The 12,332-nt window shown below is 45.2% G+C and overlaps 1 protein-coding gene across 1 annotated transcript; it reads left to right on the top strand.

The window, feature by feature from the left end:
* The first annotated feature begins 7,406 nt into the window (after window positions 1-7,406).
* Window positions 7,407-7,820, top strand: LOC141465865 (histone H2A-like). The gene has a single exon (XM_074149545.1). The coding sequence runs from the start codon at window positions 7,407-7,409 to the stop codon at window positions 7,818-7,820; it is 414 nt and encodes a 137-aa protein (XP_074005646.1).
* Window positions 7,821-12,332: the final 4,512 nt, after the last annotated feature.

The following is a 12,332-nucleotide window of genomic DNA, read 5'->3' as shown; positions in this document are numbered from 1 at the left end:
GTTCTCCTTTCTGTTTTCAGGTCCCCTTCCAGGGATGGAGAAACACAGAAAATGTGTGTTTAAAAAAAAAAAAAAAGATTCTAGCATACAACCCAAATAATTTTGGTGGGTTGTTGTTTTTTTTTTTTTTTTAAAAAAAAGGCGAACTACACACTTACTTTTGAAAACATGTTACAGGTTACTGATTGTTGTGGAGCAGGTAGAAGAATAAAGATGCACGCTGCCATTCGGTGAACTCTTCTCCATCACAAATTTATAGTGCAATTAGTTCAGGTGGCTTAATTCTACTTTAAAAGTTAGTAATCCTCTGCTTTAAAGGCTTACTGCTGGTAAAGCTGCAGCAAACGACTACCTGTCTTTAGACTGCTCCAACACGACACTAAAACCTCTGTCCCCTCTATCTTGTTACAACAACCATAGGGAGTCATAGTTAGTTTAGAACCTGGTGCAATATTTGTGCTGTTGGTAGAGCTGACTGTCTACCAGTGCAGAAAAACAAGTGTCTCCATAGCCAAACAAGCCCCCAGGCCTTTGCTGACTAAGTCATTGAAAGTCTTAAAGTCCTTCCCCCAGGAAAAGTGCCCAAGGTTTTCTCTGTTCATAGTGGGTGCTGAGGTTTGCTGTTGAACTAGAAACCAGAGATCAGCTGCATTAGGCTCAGTCTGCCCCCGAGGCAGTATCTCACAGATTTCATAGCATCTCACCCACAGAAGAGCTGATTAGGACCAACTTCCTAAACTGTAGCTGGAGCATGAACTTTCTATTTGAAAAAGATCTGCCTGTCCTGTTGAGTTTGATCTAGCTCCTTCGTCCCCTCAAGGCACGAGGGTATGGGAGCCTACTGGCCAGGTTTTAAGATGCTGACAGACATCAGAGCGGTGTGCAGCTGAATTAATGACTCACTCCAAGCTGTGCTTACACAGAAATGGTAAGAGAGGACACCTGATGGAGCGGACACTGTGATTTCAGGGTGGTGGGCAGCTGGAACAGTCATTGCATGCTGCTTGGTTTTCAAGAGCAATTTGATGAGATCTTGGCTGGCTTGCAATTAACCCAGTGAAGTGAGAAAAAGCAGAGGATGCTGAAGCAATGAGAAGTTAAAATGTCTGAGAGTAGATCTTAAATTTTGTGCATGTAGTAAAGATGTGCTATATGTAAGGTATATATATCTCAAAGGTCCCATCCAACCAAAAATATTCTGTGATTCTGTAACTAGTCTTGTGCTGAGTGTTTATACCTGTAAATAGGAAAAAAAAAAGCTTTAAAAGAGGTACCTGAGAAATGAACACATGAAACTCAAATTATTTCCTCCATTTGATCATGGCAAAGGAAAGCAGGCTTTGGCATGGTTATTGCTTTGTACCAAGCAAAAATCTAAAGGTTTGCAGTAATGGTAGAAGGTTCAAGCAAGGTATTAATTTTGTGCGGTTTTAAGTGGTGCTTACGGCACCCTTTGCTAATCTGGAGAACTGTGTGTCAGTCATCATGCTGATGCTGGATGCAAGCTGCTTCCATGAGCCTGCTCTGCACCACACCGAACAGACCCTAAAAGGCATGGCCAGTGCTCAAGGAGCTTCTAGAAATGCCTTCACCTGCCATTTTGTGTATGATAAAAGACACAGAGTGAGCTGTGTGGCCCTACCTCTACTTACACCCAAAGACAGAGTTTACGTTGAAGCACTGGTCCAATTCAAAAGTCAATTATTTAAGTATTTCTTTGATCAAGAACAATCTTGTTTGCTTACGTCTAGCCAATAGTTCAACCCATTTGTAAATTAACCAGATAGCATAGCGATCTGAAAACTCACCCCTCTGGCTTCACAGTTACAGAAGGTAGGTTTCTCTTAACTGAGCTGCTCAGCAAAAGTTTTTGTTGGGCCAGGGCTCAACTTTCCAGCACTTGTTTATTGAAGAAAAAAAAAAAATTCAGCTGTCACCACACCATTCATCCTAGAAAGGACGTATTATGCCTTACAACATAGCTATGCATGACTTTGATTAAAACTGGACTGTGTGACAGATGGGGACAAGTCCTAGAAGAAAGAGAACCCACTGCCAGAGGCCCTGAGCTTAGAATCATAGAATGGGACCTTAGAAAAGACATAGAATCATAGAATCGTCCAGGTTGGAAGAGACCCTTGGGATCATCGAGTCCAACCATCTACCCTACTCTACAAAGTTCTTCCCTATATCATATCCCCCAACACCACATCTAAACGTCTCTTAAACACATCCAGGGATGGTGACTCAACCACCTCCCTGGGCAGCCTATTCCAATGCCCGACCACTCTTTCTGTGAAAAATTCTTTCCTAATGTTCAGTCTAAACCTACCCTGCTGGAGCTTGAAGCCATTCCCTCTTGTTCTGTCATTAATTACCTGTGAGAAGAGACCAGCACCAACCTCTCTACAGTGTCCTTTCAAGTAGTTGTAGAGAGTGATGAGGTCTCCCCTCAGCCTCCTCTTCCTCATACTAAACAGTCCCAGCTCCTTCAACCGCTCTTCATATGATTTGTTTTCCAGGCCCTTCACCGGCTTCGTTGCCCTCCTCTGCACTCACTCCAGCACCTCGATATCTCTCTTGTATTGAGGTGCCCAAAACTGGACACAATACTCCAGGTGTGGCCTCACCAGTGCTGAGTACGGGGGCACAATCACCTCCCTACTTCTGCTGGTCACACTATTTCTAATACAAGCCAGGATGCTGTTGGCTTTCTTGGCCACCTGGGCACACTGCCGGCTCATATTCAGCCGCTTGTCAATTAGAACCCCCAGGTCTCTTTCTTCCAGGCAGCTTTCCAGCCACATTTCCCCAAGCCTCTAGCGCTGCTTGGGGTTATTGTGGCCCAAGTGCAGAACCTGGCACTTGCCCTTGTTGAAAGTCATACCATTGATTTTGGCCCAGTGATCCAATCTATCTAGGTCTCTCTGTAGAGCTTCCCTATCCTCCTGGGAATCAACACTCCTGCTTAACTTGGTGTCATCTGCGAACTTGCTGATGATACACCCTATGTCCTTGTCAAGATCATCAATAAAGACATTAAACAGAAATGGTCCTAACACTGAGCCCTGAGGCACACCACTTGTGACCGGCTGCCAGCTGGATTTAAATCCATGGAGCACCACTCTGGGACCTTCCAGTCAGCCATTGCTTGACCCAGCGGATCATATGCTCATCCAGGCCGTGTGAAGCCAGTTTTTCCACGAGAATTGTATGGGGGACAGTATCAAATGCTTTTCGAAAGTCCAGGTATACAATATCAACAGCCTTTCCCTCGTCCAATAATCTGGTTATCTTGTCATAGAAGGAGATCAGGTTCGTCTGGCAGGACCTGCCTTCTATAAACCCATGCTGACTAGGCCTGATCCCCTGGTTGCCCATTATGTGGGTTTTGATGGCACTCAAGATGACGTGCTCCATGACCTTCCCTGGTATCGAGGTTAGACTGACAGGTCTATAGTTTCCTGGATCCTCCTTTTTGCCTTTCTTGTAGATGGGTGTTACATTTGCCACCCTCCGGTCCATTGGGACCTCCCCAGTTAGCCATGACTTCCTGTAAATGATGGAAAGCGGTTTGGCGAGCACGTCTGCCAACTCTTTCAGCACTTCTGGGTGTAGCCCATCCGGTCCCATAGACTTGTGTGCATCCAAGCGGCATAGCAGGTCACTGATCTCTTCCTCTTTAATCGTGATGCTCTCATTCTGCTTCCCCTCCCTGTCTCCTAGCTCATGAGGCTGGGTGTCCAGGGAACAGCCAGTTCCACTGCTAAAGACTGACGTGAAGTAGGCGTTGAGCACCTCAGCCTTTTCCTCATCCTTTGTGACTATGTTTCCCTCTGCATCCAATAAAGGAGGGAGATTTTCCCTAATCCTCCTTTTGTTGTTAATGAATTTATAGAAACATTTTTTATTATCCTTAACAGCTGCAGCTAGGTTGAGCTCTAGCTGCGCTTTGGCTCTCCTTATTTTCTCCCTGCACAGCTTTGCTACATCTTTATAGTGTTCATGAGAGACTTGCCCCCTCTTCCAAAGGTCGTAGACTCTCTTTTTGTTTTTGAGATCCAGCAAGAGATCCCTATTGAGCCAGGCTGGCCTCCTACCCCGCCTACTTGTTTTTTGGCACATGGGGACAGCCTGCTCCTGTGCCTTTAAGACTTCTTTCCTGAAGTATATCCATCCTTCCTGGACTCCCGTATCCTTAAGGGCATCCTCCCAAGGGATTTTGTCTAGCAGTCTTCTGAACAGGTCAAAGTTTGCCCTCCGGAAGTCTAAGGTGGCAGTTTTGGTAACCCTTCTCCTTGTTTCTCCAAGGATAGAGAATCATCTCATGATCGCTGTGCCCTAGACAGCCTCCAACCTCTACTTCCCCCACAAGTTCTTCCCTGTTCACAAGGAGCAGGTCTAGGAGGGCACTTTCCCTGGTCGGCTCACTTACCAGCTGCATGAGGAAGTTATCCTCCACACATTCCAGGAACATCCTGGATTGTTCCCTGTCTGCCGTGTTGTATTCCCAGCAGATATCAGGGAGGTTAAAGTCCCCCACAAGAACAATGGCAAACAACTGTGATATTTCTCCCAGTTGCTTATAGAAGACTTCATCCACCTCACTGCTTTGGTTGGGAGGTCTGTAGAAGACTCCCACAGCGATATCACCTTTATTTGCCCTTATCCTAATCCAAACACTCTCGACCCTGTTATCACTATACTTAATTTCTGAGCTCTCATAGCATTCACTAACATACACAGCCACTCCGCCACCTCTCCTTTCCTGTCTATCCCTCCTGAAGAGCTTGTAGCCTTCGATTGTGGCACTCCAGTCATGTGAGGCATCCCACCACGTTTCTGTGATAGCCACTATGTCATAGTTTTCCTGGTGCATCATGGCTTCAAGCTCCCCCTGTTTGTTGTTCATACTGCGTGCATTGGTATAGATGCACTTCAGACGATCTAATGGTTTCAACATCTTTTTGTGAGTGTGGGCCCCATTTCCTACCAGGCCCCTCTCAGGTGTTTCCATAATTTCTAGGTGTCTATCACTTCTCTGAAATGAATTGGTAGATTAAGAGTCCTTGCTAGTCCACCATTCCTCAAGCCCTGGCGTGTTTCCCTTGAGTTTAGTCCTAACAGGCCCAGTTATCCCCCCCTCCCCCCTCATATCTAGTTTAAAGCCCTGTTAATGAGTCCTGCTAATTCCTGTCCCAAAATTCTTTTCCCCCTCTGGGACAGGCGCATCCCACTTGCCACCAGCATGCCAGGTGTCTCATATGGCAACCTATGATTAAAAAACCCAAAGCCCTGTCGATAACACCAGTCCCGAAGCCACGAATTGACCTGCTTCTTAGAAAAGAGAAGAGAAGAGAAGAGAAGTCTTAGGGACATCTTAGAAAAAGAATCAAGAAGGGACCTTAAAGATCATCGAGTTCCAACCCCCCTGCCATGGGCAGGGACACCTCCCACTAGAGCAGGTTGCTCAAAGCCCCATCCAGCCTGGCCTTGAACACTTCCAGGGATGGGGCATCCACAACTTCCCTGGGCAACCTGTTCCAGCGCCTCACCATCCTCACAGTAAAGAATTTCTTTCTGGTATCTAATCTAAATCTCCCCTCTTCCAATTTAAAACCATTACCCCTTGTCCTGTCACTACACTTCCTGACAAAGAGTCCCTCTCCAGCTCTCCTGTAGGCTCCCTTCAGATATTGGAAGGCTGCTATAAGGTCTCCCCGGAGCCTCTGTAGCTTCCCCAGCCTCTGTATCGTGGTCACAAAGCATCTCTTGTGGTGTGCTGGCACCATGAAGGACAGTGGTACAGGTTGCTGAATTGAATTCTTGATGACTGCAGCAAGGTGAGGTGTGCCTCCTTCCAGCTGTAATAAATGAACTGCTAATCAGAGATTCTGCAGTTCTCTAAGGCAGTAAATATTAGGCTTGTTTTCAGAGGAGATCAGCTAACAAGGTACTAAGCAACTGTACAAGGAGTAGTAAAAAATGCTTCTCAGGGACTTATGCTAACTTATGCTCTCAGGGACTGGACTGAGTTGTTCTTATATTGAGACCTTGATTGTTTCTTATTTTGGGTGGCTGAATCGTTGCTCAGTCAGGTGGCATTAAATTATGCAAGAGCTGGTAATGAGATGACTGCCACTGTGGAGTTTAAAAGGGAGCAGCTCTTCCTAGAAGATGTGGTTTGGGGGCTTTGGGTAATAGTATTGTTAGAAAAGAGGCTGAGTCAAGAGTCCCTTCAGGTGAGGGTTTTTGCTCAAGAAATGGCAGCATGTTTACTTTGTGTTAGATAAACTTCTGAGTGAAATAATGTTTTTGTAAGTTTTGTGTTTGGTGTAAGGCTGATTAAGGCGGCTTTTAATTTTTTTAGTTTATTTACTTGTGTAGGCTATTTTTAAAAGCTGTCTTGTTAACGCCCACAAAAATCTTTGAAGATAACTTTTTATTGTATTTTTAAGCACTTCAATTTGGTATTTGATTTAGGTCCTCCCTGCATCTGGGTAGAGATTCTAATTACTTAAAAGCAACTAATGATTAAAACTTGAGGACAATTCTATGTACAAGGTCAGAATTTCCCTGTTTGTTTTCTAGTTGCTTTGAAGAGTATGCATTGAACAGTAATTGGTACTATTCAGTGCCAGAGACCTTATGTCAGTACTAAGTGATGGGGCTTGTTTGAATGGGTGTAATACCATACAAGAAGGTGGTACCTGTGTGTTTATAGTAGCCTGATGCAGAGTAATTTCAGTGTCTGGTTTAAAACAAAGCTTCTCCTCTTCCCATAAGTGTTGTTTCTGATGTGGCCTGTTATCTTGCATCAATAGGTCTCCTCACATCTCGAAGACAAGATCTACTTGAAGTGGTTTCCAGTAGATGAAGTTCTTGTCTATTGTTCTTAGTTCAGGCAAAGATATGAAATTCTAGCTCTGGTGCTCACAAGGTCACTGGAGAAACTGCTTAGGTTCTTACCGGGGTAAGTGCAATGAAATTTCCCTGCAGGGTTTCTGAACACTTGTAATTATCTTGAAGCCTAGTTTGCTTAACCTTTCTCCTTAACAGCAGTCCTCATTTGATACTGGGTCAGAAGACCTTGCTCCTAAGTTCTACCTTACTCTCTTGAAAAACTTTGGAAATCCAGTCAATGGCTAACCTGTTGCTCTGATTGGGCTTGTAGATGCCTCTCGACTGGAAACTTGTCAGACTCTCCTAGAGCAGCAGCCTGACCCATCTGCTCCTTCAGACAAAAGTATGAACAACTAGTAAACTTTGAGAGGGGAAAACTGACTTCTAAGGGCATCAGAAAGTCAGTGAAATGAGGAGAAAGGAAGGACTTAAATGATCAGTTTCTGTGTTGGTGTGATTTGGTTTCTTAATTCTTTCTCTTTCTATACTAGACTGATGTTAGAATGTCTGAACGTGGGAAGAAAACCACAAAGCTCCTCCTTGTGCCAAAGAAATCCAGAGCAGCCAAGGCTGGTCTGCAGTTCCCCGTGGGTCGTCTCTACAGGCTCCTTAAAACGGGCAGCTACGCTGACAGGATCAGTCCTGGTGCTGCCATCTACCTGGCTGCGGTGCTGGAGTACCTGAGCATGGAGATCCTGGAGCTGGCAGGGAATGCTGCGCAGGAAAACAAGAAAACCAGGATCCTGCCCAGGCACATCCAGCTGGCTGTGAGAAACGATGATGAACTGAACAAGCTCTTCTCCTCTGTGACTATTGCTCAAGGAGGGGTTATACCTAATGTTCTTCCCGAACTTCTTCCTAAGAAGACCATCTCTCTTAAACCGCTCCACAAATATGTCCGGTCGCAGGAGTTCTAGCTGCCACAAGGCTTCTGACCTTGTAGTGTTAACACTGGCTTTTTCCACAGCTCGGAGTTTTTCATGCTGGTTGGCATTTTTAGTCTAAACTTGTGTGTGTGTACCTGTGCACATGCCTGAGAAGCTGCTAAAGATGGGGTTGCTAGTTAGGCTTCCCTAGCTATGTCCTTCAAAATGAAAAAGTCAACAGACTACTTCTATGAATAAATAAGTGTGCAAAGGACTCTTCCATCTTATTCCCTTCTGTAAAATATTTAGTGGACCAAACAGAAGATTTTCTTTGGCAGTGCACTTGTCTAAGGAAAACTGTTCTATGGTCTTTAAAGCTTGTGTCTTCATGTGCATAGCTGGAATCTCCTTATTCAGTATGTATAGGAGTCTGCTTCACCTGACCACTCCAGACCTCATCACATGCAGAGTTAATTTTTCAGGATAAGTGGATGTGTTTGAGAAACTTAAACTGCACTACCTTATAATGGTGGTAAAACTGATAATTTATCTTCTTTAATGCTTGGATATGGTGGTAGGGCTGTGCTGTAACTTCATAGTGTCACTCCACACACCTTGGTCCAAAGGTGATGTTGGAACTGTCCTCTGAGTTTCTGCATTGATGGAGTGCCATCCAAGGACTCTTCTACAGACAGTATATAAAACTTGTCAGTGCTTGAGCCTTAAAGATCGTCTAGAAACTCTTCTTAAAAATGAATCCAAATATAATTTCTACCTCTCCGGTACCGAGAATCTTCTTAGCTGCTTTAAGGCTGGTTCCATTAGGATCCAGGTCAAGGAAACCTGTGTGTTAAAAGCCAATCTAGGGAGTGGTCTTTTCCAGGACCTGCCAAAACTCTTATCTTCCACCTGCTCAGCTTGAAAGGCTACCTAGACACTACTAGATTTGTCCTCTGGATTGTAACATTATGGTGGACACACTAGTATTAATCTCCTTGCTGTGCTGTGGAAGATTTTGTTTAACAGCTTCACCAGGAGATTGCCACTCAAACTTAAGAAAGAACTTTGTAAAAATGTGTTATTAGGTGTGTGAATTCTATTCATAACACAAAACAGGAAGACCGTAGTGTCCACCAGCTTCAGATATATTAATCCAGCCAAGTAAAAAGGCTGTTTAGAGAACTGCTTCAAGGCTGACCCTACTAGCTCAAAGTTTGGGAGCCTCTGTTTCCCATACCTGCCCATAGTAGTCTGTATTATGTGCACAGTAATCTGTATTCTCTAGTGGGCCTCTATTATCTCACTAGCTTTTTTGACCTTGTGAGAGTTGGGACTTTGAAGAATGGGCTGCAGAGAGCTCACCCAAAGGTATAGGCAGGCTAGGAAGTGCAAATGAAGGGCAAGAAGTCAGGAATGAGGTATTGCAGGACTGCAGCCAGAGGACTTTCTGGATGTGAAGCCTCTAGCATGTGTGTAAGCTGCGAATGCCTACTGGGGGCCATGCTATGAGAAGGTAAAGAGAGGAGAATGTTGGTATTGGGTCAGTCCCAGTATAACTGGATGCTATAGGCACTGAAGATAAATGATTTATAGTGTGGGTAGTAGACAACTATTGCTTTGAGGGCAGCTGTAAGAACAGCCATTGCTACCTGTGTAAACATGGCAACTTTTGGCTAGAAATCTACAGGGTGAAACAGTGCTGAAGTGCTGACCTGCACCATAAACCCCAACCCTCCGAGCTGCTATCTTGGAAAGCAAGAGCAGCTCCTCAGGGGGCTGCTGCATGTTTTTCTACAGCAGTTTCAATCAACACTGACTGTATGAGCTGTGTTTAAAGAAAAACAGTCCCCTGTTTCCCATCAGGCTGATGGTTACGTTTCATGCTGTGTTGGCTCAGAGGCTTGCTCCTGCCATGTCCGAGCCAGCTGCCCGCAGCATGGGTGCCCTGCAGCAGCATGGGTTTGTGCGGCTCCTGCCATGCTGCACCATTCCCTCTGCTATGTCAATACAGCTGCTTATGGCACCTGCTGCAAACCAAGCTGCTGCTGGGCTCATGTGTCAAGTTTTTTTTCTTAAACTCTTTAAAAAGCAAAACTTGCATCAGACTACTTGTGTGTGCCTTTCATGGTGGTGCTGGCACAACTCAAGGGTTTGCATGGGGACAGGAAGAAGAGGCTGAGGGTGGGATGATGGCTGGAGCTGCTGAAGCAGAGATTGTCTCCAGTGCCTCCATGGTGTGGGCTGTGACTGTGAAGCCCCGTGGGAATTTCAAGGGTCTCTGCCTGGAGTGAAGTTGTATCACACCAGATATGTGAGTTGAGATAATCCATGGAACAGGAGGTTTCAGCAAACCCCTATGCCTACAGAAAAATTACCAAAAAAGGGAAAATTAATGGAGGCCTTTCCCCAAGTCTCAACTCTGCTGCAGAGGAAGCAAAGCTTGACCCTGGCTTGTGTAAGGGATTTCGCCCCTATCTTGAGGAGCTGTATGGCCTGTGCTGGGACAAGCTGGCCAAGAGGTGCTGCTGCTGCCCGGGGTCCAGAACTCAGCCTGAGACCCAGTCAGAGGGAAAATAGCTGTCAACTTGGTGCTGGTTGGTCTCTCTGTCCTTGATGACAAGTAACTAATGTAATACATTTTATATTAAACTCATCTTGCTTTACCAGAAAGTTTAGGTAGGTTTCAGCATGACTGCGGGGTGGCTGGCAAGTTCAAGGCTTCCCATTGCGACAGAAGCAGCAAACTTGGGAAGACATGCTTGGTTGCATTTGAGAGCCCCATAGGTGCGATGGGGTCTGCAGCTCACCTCTGCTAAACTGCAAGGAGGGGAGAGACATCACCTTTGGCAGTGACTCACCCTTGCTTTCTTGGCAAAACTCAATAGATGAAAACAAACTGGAGGAATACTGGAATGAGGTGGTGGCACAGGGCAGTGACAGGTCCAGGGAGACCCACCAGGAAGGAGTACCCCTAGAGTCCCAGCGGCTATCATACAACTCTGCTCTGTCTTTAGTAACTAGAGCTGACCTCTAGATGTACTGGTTCCCGAAATATGCCTTGCTGTGGCTCTCCTGGTCTCTGTGCCCACTACTACGGCTTTTCTGTTGCACTTCTAAATGTAGAACCACCACTGCATTCAGTCCTGCTTTTTTTGTGAATTCTCAAGACAACTGAAAAGATACTCCTCAGTGTTAAGATATAATTTTGAGGAACTCATTAATTCTCCCAGTTCTGTTTCTCTCTTGCAGCTGTGAAGTCTCTTTTGTCTCTCTTTTGAAGATACACATGCTTACAACATTATGCGTGCTTCAATGGGGTACTCTCAATCTTTTATTTAAAAAATCCATTGTCAGTTTTAATACACAATAAAATATATGTTTAGTCCTCTTGCTTATCCTCAACCCTGTTCTTTATCAGGTTGTGTGTTACTCTGCCTCAAATAAATACCTTGATAATATGTGAAGCATGTGGTTTGTGAAGGCTATCCTAGAAGCTGGGTCAGACTCTGCTCCTGTTTCCACCACTTCATTTCTTTCTCAGTGTGTCTCTTCCTCAGATTTCCTTTCTGTCACAACTGATGTGCTTCCTTGACTTCAGGGGGCAAATTGCTTATTAACTAGCTAATGTTCATAGACTATTTTGAGGCTGTTGAGTGTTAGAACTACTGGAAATTATTGCTTTGTTTATACAAGCAGCTCATTAGACTCCCAAACAAGGGGTTATACGATGAGAGTGCGTGGGAGAGAATGACATGACCATTTCCAGCATTGGAGTGAAAAATGTGTTCTTTCCAGCTTGCTCCAACTACCCGTGCAGCTTTCTTTGCAGTGCTGTGTGCAGCATCTGTGAGAGTGTTTTTGCCAGCAGTGTCATGGTGGGGTTTCTTAATTGTTCTACCCCAAAAAAGAAAAGTTCCCTTAAACTCAGCTAGTAACCATTTTAACAGTTATTATGCCTGCAATAACTTGGCAGCTGGGGAGAGGAGTCAGTCATGCTCTTAGAAATGTGTAACCTATCAGCCAGCAAAATGTGCAAGCTGACCCTGCATTATCTCTGTGCTCTGATCTCCCTGGTCTGGGTGTACCTCTTTTCATCAAAAGCACCACAATATAGGTCTCTTTCTATGCGTGCCCCTGATCCAGGAAGCTTTCATGAAGCTGCCTAAGGTTCAATTTGGCCGCTATGCTTTCTTTCAGACTTGCTGTTGTCAGCCCAAGGCATTAGCAAGCTCTGTTGCTCATGGCCTGCCCTGGAGCTGTGTTATTCCAGCACCTTGCACTGCACCGTATGTTGAATCTAGGGCTCTGAACTGCCTCTGAGGCAGTTGTCAAGGCATTGCCTCCTGAAGCTGATGAGGGGTCTGGAGCACAAGTCTTATGAGGAGCAGCTGAGAGAACTGGGGTTTTTAGTCTGGAGAAAAGGACGTTGAGGGGAAACCTTATTGCTCTCTACAAGTACCTGAAAGGAGGTTGTAGAGGGGTGGGAGTCGGTCTCTTCTCCCAAGTAACATGAGATAGGACAGGAGGACAATGCATCAAGTTGCACGAGGGGAGGTTTGGGAT

Source organism: Numenius arquata, chromosome 1 (genome assembly GCF_964106895.1).
Source record: "Numenius arquata chromosome 1, bNumArq3.hap1.1, whole genome shotgun sequence".
NCBI lineage: Eukaryota > Metazoa > Chordata > Aves > Charadriiformes > Scolopacidae > Numenius > Numenius arquata.
Note: the sequence above shows the minus strand (reverse complement) of the source record. Positions and strands in the feature narration are given on the sequence as shown.

Excerpts from the sequence above, each read along its gene's own strand:
- LOC141465865 (XM_074149545.1), top strand. The coding sequence starts at position 7,407 with ATGTCTGAACGTGGGAAGAAAACCACAAAGCTCCTCCTTGTGCCAAAG.